Source organism: Podarcis cretensis, assembly GCF_951804945.1.
Source record: "Podarcis cretensis genome assembly, chromosome: 15".
Lineage (NCBI taxonomy): Eukaryota > Metazoa > Chordata > Lepidosauria > Squamata > Lacertidae > Podarcis > Podarcis cretensis.
Window position 1 is genome coordinate 13,801,443 of NC_137185.1, and position 15,008 is coordinate 13,816,450.

Here is a 15,008-nt window from a genome sequence, read left to right on the forward strand (position 1 = left end):
GAGGTGCATCTTCAGCTTAGGGTGAAAGCCATGCAATGAATGTGCCAGACACACGGTAGTCGGGAGAGATTTCCACAACTGAGGGGCCTCCACAGAGAAGGCCCTTGTCCAGCTGCCATTCCCAAACTTCTGAGGGCAGTGGAACTACCAAGAGGGCACCTAAAAGTGTCTGTAGGGAAGGAGAAGGTATTTCAGATATTTGGGAGCCTTTCGGGGCTTTAGACACTAATGTGAGGTCCTTGAATTGGGCTTGGAAACAAACTGGCAACTGTCCTGCTGACGGACAAAGACTCTTTTATTCTGACACACCTTTGGGAACTGGTTGTTGTTGTTTTATTTTTTAAAAAGGGATTTTATAATGCTCTGCTGTTTTTATCATCTGTATTTCAGTAGATTTTGGTTTTTTGGTGTTTTTAACACTATTTGAATTTTATTATGATTCGGTGATTAGCTTTTGTATCTTATCTGTGTTGAAAGCCAGTCCGGGGGGGGGGATCAATATAACGATGATGATGATGATAACTGTTTAAAAACGGGCGTTTGCTGAGCTCTGGTCACAGCATTTTGGACCAAGTCGCCTTCCAGGGCAGCCCCACAGAGAACGCATCACAGACAAACCTTTTGGAAAGATCAACCGTGCTGCAGAAGCCCAGCCGGTCTCAAACATATTTCATCTCCTTAGGAAGATTCATGCTAAGGCTCTCATGCAATTAAAAACACCCAAAACAATCCAGGCATTTCGGTGGTGTGAGGTGGGGAGGCTAATCTGATCAGGCACCTAGCATCCAGGGAGGGTTTTGTACTCATTCTCACGGTGCATAGTTAAACTATAGAACTCTCTCCCACTGGAGGCAGCGATGACCACCAACTTGGATGGCTTTACAGGAGGACTGGACAAAGTCATGGAACAGAAGGCTATTGATGGCGACTAGCCATGACAGAAAGGGACGCAGGTGGCGCTGTGGGTTAAACCACAGAGCCTAGGACTTGCCAATCAGAAGGTCGGCGGTTTGAATCCCTGGGACGGGGTGAGCTCCCATTGCTCAGTCACTGCTCCTGCCAACCTAGCAGTTCGAAAGCACGTCAAAGTGCAAGTAGATAAATAGGTACTGCTCTGGTGGGAAAGTAAACGGCATTTCTGTGCACTGCTCTGGTTCGCCAGAAGCAGCTTAGTCATGCTGGCCACATGACCCGGAAGCTGTATGCTGGCTCCCTCGGCCAATAAAGCGAGATGAGCGCCGCAACCCCAGAGTTGGCCACGACTGGACCTAATGGTCAGGGGCCCCTTTACCTTTGCCTTTACCTAGCCATGACAGCTCTGCTCTGCCTTTGTGGTTGGAGGCAGCAATGCTTCTGAATACCACTTGCTGGAAACTACAGAAGGATGGAGGGTTCTTGTGCTCTGAGAAGAGGATGCTGGAGTGAGTGGGCCATTGGCCTGAGACAGAAAGAGAGAGGAGGAGGAGGGGGGGGGAAATATAGCCAGGGCAAACAGGTCTCCCTGCCCAGGTGCTGCTTTTTATCTCTGACGTTTGGCCTCGGCGAAAAAGGACCCCTTTGTTTTTCCTTCCCAATTGACTTAAGAGGCCCGGCCGAGTATTTATTGGGTGATTCAGCCTGGCTTCCACAGCTTTCATGGCCCATTAACTCTGAGTTACGGGCCAGCCAAAGGAGCTGGACGCTGCTCTCTGCTCGCAACCAGAGGCCCCCTCTCTCCGGCTGCCAGGCCTCAAGAGTCAGTGGGTCGATAGCTCAATGATTTATAGCATTGGGTGAAACATCCTGGAGAGGCGGGGAGAAGAGGAGATGGCGGGGGGGGGGGGCTTCCCTTTGTTTCCTTTGTGCTCTCGGAGCAGTGAAAGCGCCCAGCAGCTCGGCAGGAGCTTGGCCAACCCCCCTCAAAAAGAAACAGGATTCTGGCCATGCCCATTGCTGCACTGAGCAGCCTTGCATAAGCCCAGCACCACAATCCTGTCTATATTGCAGGCCAGGCTCTCTATTAGGGGAGGAGGAAGGGGAGGTCAATGAAACAGCCACTGCTTTGCATGCAGAAGGTCCCAGGTTCAATTGCCAGGTATTATTCTCATTACCATTAACAGCATTATCATTTTATTATTGCCTTGTGCCTCCCTCCCTGAGCCTGGGAAGCTTCTGCCCAGCTTAGGGAGGGAGGGAAGATGCTCTGGCAGGTGTCTCAGAGCCTTCCCTTGCGTGTTAAGTACCGGCACCTTTTATTTCCAGGAAAAAAACCACTGATTTTATTATTATTTATAGGTATTTAGGTAGGGCAGGGGAAAGCTTCTGCCAGTCAGTGTAGACAATACAGAGCTAGATGGACGAGTGGTGTGTCTCAGGGCTCACCCACACTTACTTTGCCCTGTGCTTTCTAGGCAGAGACCATTAGGTCCAGTCGTGACCGACTCCGGGGTTGCGGAGCTCATCTCGCTTTATTGGCTGAGGGAGTCAGCGTACAGCTTCCGGGTCATGTGGCCAGCATGACTAAGCCGCTTCTGGCGAACCAGAGCAGCGCATGGAAATGCCGTTTACCTTCCCACTGGAGCGGTACCTATTTATCTACTTGCACTTTGATGTGCTTTCAGTCTGCTAGGTTGGCAGGAGCAGGGACCAAGCAACGGGAGCTCACCCCATCACTGGGATTCGAACTGCCGACCTTCTGATCGGCAAGCCCTAGGCTCTGTGGTTTAGACCACAGCACCACCCACGTTTAGGGACGTCTACTCCCCAGTAATCCCCACTGAGTAATTTGGAGCTTACTCCCAGGGACGTGTTGGTATAGAGGATGGCTGCTGCAATAGATTCCTGTTATTTCCTTCAAGAGCAGGGCTGGTGTTTCCCTCCTGAAGCTGGAAAGTGAATGCGCTTTCCTGTGTTAGGCTGCAGATCCAGGGCCCACGAGAAGCTGCAATAACAGGATCACCCACCCACTTGCGCCCACCCACAAGTAAATGTGCCTTTGGGTGGGTGATGCTTAGAGCCTGATCCTACGTGATGCTGAGCATTCCTTCTCATTTCTCGCCCCTTGGCAGCACCCTGGGGTTCCCCCCATGCAGGCAGAAGCTTGGGTAATGAGGCCATCAATAATTCTCCTTCAGCTGCCTTCAAGGGATGCAAAGCATCCCGTTGGGAAGCTATCGTGGTGACTCAGCTACGCTCAGTAGGGTATGTGGGCATGTCAGGCTGGGAGGTGAGCAGAGCTGGAGGCAGAAGGGTGGTGTTAGTACGGAAGTGCAATTTTTGCACACCTCTGAAATTTCACGACGTTTCAGAATCCACACCTTTGCCTTCTAGAATGTGCCATGGGAAAAAACCTGTCGTGTTGCTCCCGAGAGCTCAGATGTGGCAGCTCATGTGTGGATTCACTTAACAGGCTCAGCTCCAAATCCAAAAGCCCCCTAGTTTGCTGCCCAAAATGAATGTTGCTGGATATTTTTGATGATGCAAATGCAGATGCATATGCTGAAAGAATTGGCTTTATATATAATCTTGGCAGCTTAATTAGTAATTGCAACTCGGTGGAAAACAGCCCCAAATCTTACACTGGATGCTTGGTTCCACTCACTCTGTAATATACCTGCAATGGAGAAAATTATGCCTCATTTCACCCTTGACACTGGCTTTTGACACCTGAAGTGTATAATTTTAGGACCCACCTCGTTTTTATGATTGCCAATTATTTCGAACTGTTTTAAATGCTGTGTTGTAACACACCCTGGGACCTCAATGTGAAGGGAGGGTTAATCATCATCATCATCACCACCACCTGATTGGAAGCTCCAGACATTTTTTATATCCTTTGTGACATATACAGAAAAAGCACCATTTTCAAGGCAACCTTCATCACACGCCTGGCAAACCTGGAACTACACTTGACAATCAAATGAGACAAATATTCATTCTTTATGTGAAGATAACTTTTATTCCTGCTTTTAACTTTCATGACGGACTTTGTCACTTAACCCACATGTAATTGTCCTTTATGTTCCCATTTTAGGGTTTGCCTTTTCATCTTTTAGTTTTCTCTCTGTTTTATACGCAGGTAGGTAGCCGTGTTCATCTGCAGTAGTCGAAACAAAATTTTAAAAAATCCTTCCAGTAGCACCTTAGAGACCAAGTAAGTTTGTTCTTGGTATGAGCTTTTGTGTGCATGCACACTTCTTCAGATACACTGAAACAGAAGCCACCAGACCCTTATATATAGTGAGAGGGGTATTACTCAGAAGGGTGGTGGGAATGGGTGATTGGCTGATAGGTGTGGTAAACCTGTTGACGACTTAACGATTGCAATTTGTCTTACAGGAAAAAGCAAGGGGTGAGATGGCTAAAAATAGCTTTATCATGTATAATGAGATAAGAAGCCAATGTCTCTATTCAGACCAGATCTTATACGCAGCATGTTATCAAATTATATAAAAGATCTTTACAAAGAGGAGGAAGAAGGAGGAAGTAAGCCGCCTAGTTCAAATATTGATCCAGCTGAGTGACCTCATATCCCCACATGAACAGACCCAGGGTCTCAGATCACCATTAGAGGCTTTTTCTCTGTGTGCCTCTTCCAAAGGTGGCGGACAATCAGGGCCTTTTCTAGTGGTGACCCCTCGGCTGCAGAATACTTCTCCCCTAGAAGGCTTGCTTGGTACCAATATTGCCAGCTTTCAGGCACCAGGCAAAGACATCCTTATACTCCTATGCTTTTGGATTTTCACTTGCAGTATCGGGAAATTTATTTAACGTCTGATGTTTTACAATTTTCATATGTAAGGTCCTCTTTACGCATGCTCAGAGGCACCCTTCTCTTCATCTGTCTCCAGTGCATGTCTGGCCTCTTTCTGTTCACAGGAGCGATACTCTGGCTTTGCAGTTGAAGGCAGTGATGCTTCTGAATACCAATTGCTGGGAATCGCAGGTGTGAAGAGCGCCATTGCACTCAAGTCCTGCTTGTGGGTTTCTCACGGGCATCTGGTTGGCCACTGCCAGAACAGGATGTTAGACTAGATGAGCCCCCTTTGGCCTGATCCAGCCTTCATACGTTCTGCCTTGGACCCACCCAAAGGATGCCCCACTTTTCCTCCTGCTTGTTGGAGTGGAGGAACAAACTGATCTGAAAAGGGGCAGCTCCCATTCATTCTCCTCTCAGGCGAAAGCCCTGTGTGGGCTCAGCTTGGCATCCGAGGGCTCTTGAATATTTCATGGTCTCCAGACGTGCTCCGCCGTTCAATAATTGAGCAGTTCACCTTGAGTGTCGGAGCTCAGGTAGTGCGGAAGAGACAGCCAGCTCCTTCCCCCGACACACAAACACCGCTACCTATTTTGCCTTGTTTGCTGTTACAATGGGTATTTTCCCCACCCCCACCCCTTTCTTGGGAGGAGCACTGCATCACTGCAACGCACAAAGCCCAGCTCTTGGTTTCTGCGTAAATTTCCAACGTGCGATGCAAAGAAACAGAGGAAGCCGTTTCGGACCATTGCAGCCTACCCAACTCAAGATTGTACCGACAGGTATGGTATGATAGGGACGCGGGTGGCGCTGTGGGTTAAACCACAGAGCCTAGGACTTGCCGATCAGAAGGTCGGCGGTTTGAATCCCTGCGACGGGGTGAGCTCCCGTTGCTCAGTCCCTGCTCCTGCCAACCTCGCAGTTCGAAAGCGCATCAAAGTGCAAGTAGATAAATAGGTACCACTCTAGTGGGAAGGTAAACGGCGTTTCCGTGCGCTGCTCTGGTTCGCCAGAAGCGGCTTAGTCATGCTGGCCACATGACCTGGAAGCTGTATGCTAGCTCCCTTGGCCAATGAAGCGAGATGAGCGCCGCAACCCCAGAGTTGGCCACGACTGGACCTAATGGTCAGGGGTCCTTTACCTTTACATTATGATATGATAACCATCTTCAAATATCTAAAGGGCTGTCACAAGGAAGATGGAGCGAGCTTGTTTTCTGGAACATAGGACCCAAACCACTGGCTTGTAGTTACAAGAAAGGAGTTTTTGAGTAAACATCAAGAAGTGCTTTCTGACAGCTGATTGACAGTGGAATGCATTCCCTCATGAGCTGGTGGACTCACCTTCCTATAAAGCAGAGGTTGGGTGGCCATCTGTCATGGAGGCTTTAGCTGAGATTCCTGCGTTGCAGGGGGTTGGACTAGATGACCCTCGGGGTCCCTTCCAACTCTACAATTCCATGATTCTATGATTCTGTTTTATGGTTTCAGGTAGCAGAAATCCCCATTCCTACCTGGAGATGCCAGGGACTGAACTGAAGACCTTCTGTCTGCAAAGCAGATGCTACAGCCCTTCCTAAAATGTAAACACCTGGAGCACAGGAACATAAGACATTGCCTTATACAGAGTCAGGCCCGTCTCACTCAGTATTGTCTACACAGACTGGCAGCGTCTCCCTAGGGTTTCAGGCAGGGGACATTCCCAGCCCTACCTAATAATAATAATAATAATAATAATAATAATAATAATTTATTATTTATACCCCGGGCACTCTGGGCGGCTTCCAATAAAGTATTAAAATGCAGTGGTCTGTTAAACATTAAAAGCTTCCCTAAACAGGGCTGCCTTCAGATGTCTTCTAAAAGTCTGGTAGTTGTTGTTCTCTTTGACATCTGGTGGGAGGGCGTTCCACAGGGCGGGTGGATGCGGAGGAATGAGAAGAGCCAAAGGCCACCAATTCCAGCACTGACCCACAAGATACCTATAGGAAGCCTGCAGGTGGAATATGAGCATAACAACTCTCCCTTGCACATGATCCCCAGCATCCTGCCTCTGATGATGGAGGGAGGACACAGCCATCCTGGCTTGTAGCCTTCCCTATCAACTTGCCCAAGCCTCTTCCAGAAGCCACTAAGCTGGTTTCTGCTGCATCCAAAGGGATGGAAGGATCAATGGAAATCAGCCGGGTAGCGTTCCCCCTTGCCTGTCTCCCGGCACACATTGCCCACGGGGATGGCAAAGGCAGTTTGTGTTCCAAAACCAGCCTGGAACAGATTCAGATCTGGGGCTCACGTGTTACCTGAGCACAGAGTTGCATCATTTTCCCTGTCTCCAAAAGCACACACATTCTGAGCCACAACAGAGGTTGGAATCAATCTCGGGGGGGGGGGAAGGATGAAGTCTGTGTCATCTTGCACATCTGGTCAGATCTGAAACTGACTCTACTGTGTTTCCGCTATTGGTTTGCACAGAGAATTGGAAGTCCCAGATCCCACCAGCAAAGCTAGAAGTATAGCCTATGTGCTGATATGGATTTGTAAGATCACAAGAAGCTCCATGTCAGACCAGGGCTAGACTAAAGCTTTTTGAGGCAAAGGATAAGATGCGCCCCCACCCAACTCAATTCCTGTTCTATGTACAGGAGCAGACTGGACTAGCAGGTGGATTTTATTTCAACACTGGTAGGATATAGGTGGACCAACAGGTTAATTTCAATTTCTCCCTTTTCACTTCAGTTTGCTGATTTTCCAGATCAGTTTTTTATTTATTTTTTATTTTTTAAAAAAGTCCTCATCAGCCTTTAAGATTCATTTCTGCTAATACATACACATTTGACTTTTATTTTGCCCAATATGGTTTTTTTTCCATTTTCCCCTAATATAATAATGATAATTTGTTGTATTTATTATTGCTACGTAAAATGTCTCAAAGAGGCTTACAGTTATAAAAGCATACAAAGCGCAAAATTTTAAATACATCAAAAAAAGAGAGATATCAACTAATTATCATCCTGCAACAATATTTAGAAGGACTAACCCTTCCCTGTCCTCTCCCTGGAGCCTCACTTCTTGCAGTGAGGGAACTGCCAAAAGGCCCTCGGAGCTGGACCTCAGTGTCTGGGATGAATGATGGGGGTGGAGATGCTCCTTCAGGTATATTGGCCCTTCCCTGTTTGCCCCAGCACCTGAAATTCTCAGATAGACTGCCATTAAATATGGCAGCTCCATTTAGTTCTCATGGTTAGCAGCTGTCGACAGTTCTAGCCTCAATGCATTTGTCTGCTCTCATCCGGGTTGGCAATTACGGTGACAAAGTGGCAGGGAGAGAGACGCGTTTGCCACGGCACACGGCTTGAATGAGCAAAGGCTTTTTGTGCTGGTCCACCAGCTTTCTGGCGCCCGCCCCCCTTTCCCATCTCTCTGAAGTCCCACGACATGAAAACAGTCTGTGGCTTCGAGATGCTTCAGGACGGTTGTCAGATGAAAGGGAGCCGGCAAGGCGAGTGGCAGAGAGAGAAAGCAGGAACCAACAGACTCGTTAAATCATTGCCTTTTGAAATATACATCAAAATTCAACAGCGGAAAGTAAAATTCAAAGGAAGGCAGATACAAAGGAACAGACGCACTGTCAGTCCCTGAGCAGCGGAGAGTCTGGGGGTATCAAGAAGGCCTGGGCTTTTAGAAGCTGGTGCGGTGCGCAATATGAGTTATGAGCCCGGAAGACCTGCATTCGAATCTTACCATGACCAGATTACCCTAATCAAGGCACAGAAGCAAGGTGGGAAGCTGGATACACAGAAACCTGCTTGCTCTGTGCTGGATCCAAAGCTGTGACCAATGGAGAAGCAGGAAGGTTGGGGTGTTAATACTGTGAGCCCCTCCATCCAATGCTCAGGTTGTATATCTAAAATAAATAAAACCATGTATACTAAAGACACCACAGTCTCCACTGACCTTCGTTCCGAGAAAACTGAACCTGGGCAGATGCCTGAAACCTCTGGAGTCTCTCGCCACTCAGAGATTGGGGTGGCATGTGACACTCACAGCGCCACTGATTGTGGGGGTCAGGCAGCGTGTGTGGCGCTGGGAACTACCATTTCAGAATTTACCATGTTGCCACAGGTAACCAAATCAATCTTTCTACGTATATTTTTGAAACAACAGTCCTTCCAGCTGCTGCAGTTTTAAGGGGGACACTGAATGGGGGGGAGGGCTATAAAAGCCAACCCCAAAATTTTGTGGCGTGTCCACTGGGAGGGTCCCTGCGCCCCACCAAGAGCCACAAAGGAAGTAATTCCTTTCTTTGTTTCCGATTCAGGGTTGTTTCCTTCCCGCCCTCAAAAAACCCAAAAGCCTCCCTCTGCAAAATAAACAAACAGCTAATGAGAAGCAAGGGGGCCATCTGCTGTCTCCAGCATGGCCCAATCCCTCTGACGCCCAGCCCACCGCCAAGACCATGCCATGAATAATGCTCCACTGCAAATATTTGTCTTCTCCAGCAGGCTCTCCCATCCAAAGGCAGGCTGCTTGTTTTTCATTTTCACAGAGCTCTTAGTGGGGGGGGGGGAGGGAGGCCTGTTTCTTATGGGGCTCTGTCTGGGGCTGGATTAATCATTACGGGAAGGGAGGGACGGTGCAGGATTAGGATTGTTTAGAGCTTCCTTTTGTGCCAAGGAGGCCCCTGCCACGGTATGTCCTTCAAATTGTGCAATGCTATTGGGTGTGTGGGGCAATCGTCCCAGGTATTTGGGGGTGTCCATGAAAGAGCAGGGCAAAAATTCTTCAAATAAATACATAAGGTGCACACAGAAAATAAAATACATATTTTAGGAAACCTCCCAACTGGCCCTTCTAGTCTAGCATCTCACAGTGGCTAACAGGGTAGTTGCTTTTCCACTAAACACAAGGACCCAGTTTTATGGCAAGGAGTTGGGTGCGAAAGGGAAAGGAAAGCTGGCATTTATCTGGGACCAAATGCTTTAGCCTATAAGGTCCTGTTATTTTATTGCTGGATTTCCAGTTATATTTAAAAACAAACCACCAGGGAGACAGGAAGGGACTTTTGCACAATGGTTGACTCCGTAGGAGGTCCTGACCAGATGGATTTCTCTTCGGGAAGCTTGCCTTTGGTTTATTAAAAGTCCCCAGAAAATTTCTTGTGTGCCATATTTCACTTGACTGGAATGGAACCAAGGCCTCCACATAAGGTGTAGCAAAGAGTTATTTGCTCTGATTTCAAAGCAAATCAAGCTGGATTTACATGCATATTAGGACTCAGCTCTGTATGGAAGTCTCCAAATCTTGCAAGGTAGATTTGTTTTAAAAACACACACACAAGCATATTTTACAAACATGCATATTTTAGGGGGGGAAACCAAGGACAAGTGTAAAAATGTGTATTTTAACGGGGGAAATATTTATTTTCAGAAAAATAATCTCCACAGGTTAATCTTCCTGAATATTAGTTGATTTGATGGCACAACTTTACAATACTTTAATGCAATGTTTATAATACAGAATTTTAGGCATTTTAGAAGAATTTATTAAAATGCGTACAATAAAAATGCTTTTTTTTTTAACCCGCAAAAAAAATGGGATGGGTCAGACCTGTGATTAAGGGCACACAAAACAGACCTAGATCTATCCACTCCTAGCTTCTTCTTCAGGGATCCTGTCACTGTGGAGGAAGTGAAACTGACCAGCCCAGCCCACCAGAGATCGCTGCTACAGTCAGAGTCTGAGTCACAGACCAGCTGGGTGAGCTGAAACCAGCTGCTTCTCTTTGTCAGAAAGAAGGATCTTACGTCACGCTATCGCTGTCGCCTTCTGCTATCCAACCCCCCAGCACGGAAATCCCTATGAGTCATCCATCCCTTGAAGTACCAACAGGATCAAAACAGAACCACCTGGGGACTTGAGCTTCCATTGCTAGGGAGCAGACTATCATCCATTCTGACCCTCTGATGACCCTGCTTTCTTGGCTGCCCTCTCAGGGGTGAAATTCACCATCAAATAGGATCGTGCCTTGCAGTAAATGTAAGCCATACAAGGCTATGGCCCATCTAGCTTGAATGGCGGGTTGGCAAGCACTTCAAACGCATTCGGGGAGCGAGTTGGGAATGATCAAAATGGCAGATGGTCCAGTCCTTGGGGGACCATATTGTCTCAGACGTGCATGTTTTACCAGCAATCAAACCGTACCTTATTCCCATGATTACACACACACACACACACACACACACACACACATATAGGGAGGGGACTAATTTAAGCACGCAAAAATTAAGCACCATTACCACTTCAGACTACAGCCGAGGATGTTGTGTTCTCTGGACACAATCCTCCATCTGGCTCAGAGGGACAGAAGATATTACCACTCGGGGTGACGAGAGGGGAGGGGAGCTGGTACAAATTACTGGGACCTGGTGGTCTGGAAGGGGACTCAGGACCCAACTATCTTGAGTATGTTTTACAGGCATCTCGCCACTTACGTGTGGTCGTGTATACGCGGATCGCCTGGAAATCAATCAATCAATCAATCAATCAATCAATCAATCAATTCAAATCTGGAAATGGTAGGAGAGGGCTGGAAAGTCCTTGTGGCTCATGAGACACTCCCCAGAGCCCTAAGAGGATGCCAGTGAGCCCAAAGTCCAGAAATAAAGGTTTAAAAGGCTTTTTTAAAAAGAACCTGTGGGTTCCAAAATGGCGCACAGAGTTTTTACGGCTGCAGCAGTATCTCACTCAGCATCTGTTGGGCGGGAAGCTGTATTGCTTGGTTGCGCTGTTGCCTGCCCTTTCTGGTTATCTGGAGGCAAAAGTGCGGTATAAAATAAAAATGTTTGTCCAGTGCCTCTTAAATCACCCCAGTTCCCCTCTCTGATGAGGCTCCCCACTTAAGTGCATTTCGCTGATGTGCCCAGGTGCCCAGAATGTAACCCGGCTTAAGTCGGGAGTCGCCTATCTATAATTCTTAACAAAATATGCACTTCTTATTCAATACATGTACAACTCTGAACAGCAACTTGCGAACTTGTGCCGTGTGCCGAACATTTCTGAGTATTACCAAGTCTCTATGAATATTCGCTCTTGCACACTGTCAGTATGACAGCTCAGCCTCAACTTGTTAAACACAATCACGTTTGTAGGTTGTGCGATACACATAATACCACTGTATTATGTGACGATCATGCTGGTGCTTAGATTATTGTTATTAGTCATTGGGTTGCAATATTGTCAACAGGTGCAAATATTATCATGTTTCTTATTAACAAAAGTAAGACTGCACGTTTATTTTTATCTTGTGTAAATATTTTTAACCGGTTGGCCCTTGTTGAGAGGCCCCCCCAAAATGTTTACCGGGGCCTGAACTCGCTCACACTGCACCAAACTCACCATCCAGGCCAGAAGCTGTTGGCCTATCAGAACTCCTTTAACTGGGAAGAAATTTAAAGTTTATTTACAGAAACATTGTAAAATTAAGGAATGTTAGAAGGAGGCTGGAATGAAGTTATGTGGCTTTAGCAGAAATGTTATAAAGGATTAGGTAAAAATAGACTGTTAATTGGTGAAAGGAGGGAAAGTAAAGTTACATTATATTAAGATAAAGTATAGGACAAAAACTGGGAAAGATGGAAAGGATTTGCTGAAATAGCTAACCGAACTAGAATACAAAAAAGGGAGGTGTGAGGAGGTCAAGGAAACAAGCAAATGAAAGATAAGTTATGGGAAGGTTCGTTGTGTTTTTTAATTGTATCTATTTTTCTGTTTTCTGTTTTTTTGGTTTTTTCCTTATTGTGATGTGTTGTCTTGTTTTTGCTTAACTTGGTGTTTCCTCTTTTTTCCTTGTGTAACCTTTAAAACTTTAATAAATATTACTTTTTTTTAAAAAAAAAGAGAAGACATTTCTCCAATTCATCACCTCCGCATGGCAGAAACTAGCCATTACATAACAGGGCAAAAGAGCAGTCAACTCCTCAGAGCAGGTGGGGTGAATAAGAGGTTCAGGCCAGTCGGCCCTCAAAAGGCCTCAGCATGTCACTGGGGCAATAGCCAGTCCCAGCAAGCACAGCCTTCTGAGAGCTCTCCAGGGTCTGGTCCTTGCCAGCTGGCCTGGTGTCCACTTGGCCTCCCCTGGAACTGTAAGCCAGAAGGAGACGGACAAGCAGAGGCTGGTGGTCTTATACTCTCCTATGTTGCCCATATTCAGAACGGAGGCACGTCCTGACCCTAGCAAAACGATTCCAATCGTCTCAGAGCTGTGCATTGAATGTGCGCAAGTGTGGGTTCAGATGCACATCTCACAATACTGGTGTTGACGGCGATAATTAGAATGATATGCTTTTGTGCTGCTATTTTACCGGTTTTGGGTTGTATTTTTGCTTTGAGGATATTGTTTGCTTTTATATTAGAGGTTTTCAAAATGTTAAGAGGTTTACAAATGTTCTAAACTAAGTCAATAAATAGAATTGGAATAATAATAATAATAATAATAGCAGCAGCCAGCAGTAACATAGTGGTTAGAGTGCTGGACAAGGACCTGGTAGAGACCAGGGTTCAAATCCATGAATCTTACTGGGTGACCTTGGGCCCAGCATTCACTCTTAGCCTAGCCTACCTCACAGGGCTGTTAGGAGGATAAAATGAGGAGAACTATACATGCCACTTTGAGCTCCATGGAGGAAAGATGGGATATAAATGTAGTGGTAGTAGTAGTAGTAGTAGCAGCAGTAAATGCATAGTAAATGAATGCTGCGCTCACCCTTGCTCCTCCATCATCTCCTGCAACTCCATGCATTTCAGCTCCACCCGTCGCTTCCTCTCGTGGTCCAGGATCTCCCGGTGAGCCTTCTTCACCAAACCGGCCTCCACCAGCCTCACCTCGTCCTCTGGCTTGTGCCATGTGCCCGAGGCCCCCGCCTGGGGGAAGCCGTTGGAGGCCTCCTGTGGAGAAGGCATCCTGGCACCGTTGTTGTAGAGAGCCATGAATGCCGGGTGTGTATTTGGGTGGGTGGGTGGGTGGGTGGGGCCTTCTGTAGACCCTGTTGAGATTGAGGAAAGGGAGAAAGAAAAAACATGTTTATTTCTGCATCCTAAAACACAGCAGGAGCTAAGCGAAAAGCCAGGTGCTCTCTTACTCAGAGGCTCTGGGAGAACAGCATGCTAGGGACCAGTGAAGTTTCTCAAGAGGCTCACTTTTCCCTCCTCCCTCCTCCTCCTTTTTTCTTGTGTGACGTCCCTTTTTTTAAGATTGTGAGCCACTGGGCAGGGGAGTGCCTTAGGATTGATTTTCATAAGCCGCTCTGAGAGCCTTTTTGGCTACAAGGAGAGGTACAGGTGATGTGAATAAATAAACAGGGAAACATCTGGAGAAGAAGGGTGTGTGATATGAGGAGTCCCAAGGGCCAGGCAGAAAAGCCTAGAGGACCACATGTGGCACTTGGGCCTGAGGTTCCTCATCCCTCCCTTTCACAAGCCCATTCAGCCCGGAGCATAACCCAACTTCACCACTGAGGAGCCTGAGGTTCTACTGAAGCCCCATTGAAGCCTGAGATCCACCAAGGCTCCACTGAGGCCTGAAGTTCCATTGAGGCTCCACCAAATCCTGACGGTCCTCTGAGGGCTCCATTCAGACCCAAAGCTCCACCAAGGCTCCACTGAAACTTGAGGCTCCACTGAGGCCTGAAGTTCCATTGAGGCTCCACCAAAGCCTGACAGTCCTCTGAGGCTCAATTGAGACCTGAGGCTCCACTGAGGTTCTACTGGGCCCTGAGGCTGCTAGTCTGAGGTTCCCCATCCTTTCACCACTGGTTCAGCCTCTTATTCTGCAGCCAGACTGTAGTGGCTGGATTGGCAGCAGGTCTCCCACTGCAGCAGCCAGCCACGGCACTGCTGATTAAAGGACTTGAGCAATTGGAGTAGCTCCTAATCAGAGGAAAATTAGGCTGGGGTGTGTGTGTTTTCTCCCCCCAGTTCCCGGACCTTGATCAGGATTCCTGTCCAGATATCAGAATATTTAATGCCAGTCCTGGCATGAAAGTGCAAGCAGCTGGGATACCCCGGAGGAGTTTGCCCTGGCGTTTGATGAGCCTCTTATTAGGGGCAGCGTAATTGCTTGTATCTTCCTCAAGCATGGCACACACACACACACACACACACACACACACACACCCCGCTCTGGACTCTGCAAAAGACAAGTTGCCTCATTTTCCTCCTCTTCTGCTTTTGCACAATCAAGATGCTAATTTGCCAGCTCCATCTTCCTGCGTGCAAAA

General features: G+C 47.3%; 1 protein-coding gene across 6 annotated transcripts in view; it reads right to left on the minus strand.

The window, feature by feature from the left end:
* SRRM3 (serine/arginine repetitive matrix 3) overlaps positions 1-13,746 on the minus strand; it is a gene marked incomplete at its 5' end in the record, with an annotated part of 54,061 nt that extends 40,315 nt beyond the window's left edge. For 4 of the 6 annotated variants that reach the window (XM_079955609.1, XM_079955608.1, XM_079955611.1 and 1 more), the window contains one exon: positions 13,496-13,746. In XM_079955609.1, coding sequence (XP_079811735.1) covers positions 13,496-13,719 — 224 coding nt within the window. The remainder of the gene's footprint in view (positions 1-13,495) is intronic. The other 2 variants (XR_013833504.1, XM_079955610.1) reach the window with 1 other exon arrangement.
* Between the last annotated feature and the right edge of the window lie 1,262 nt (positions 13,747-15,008).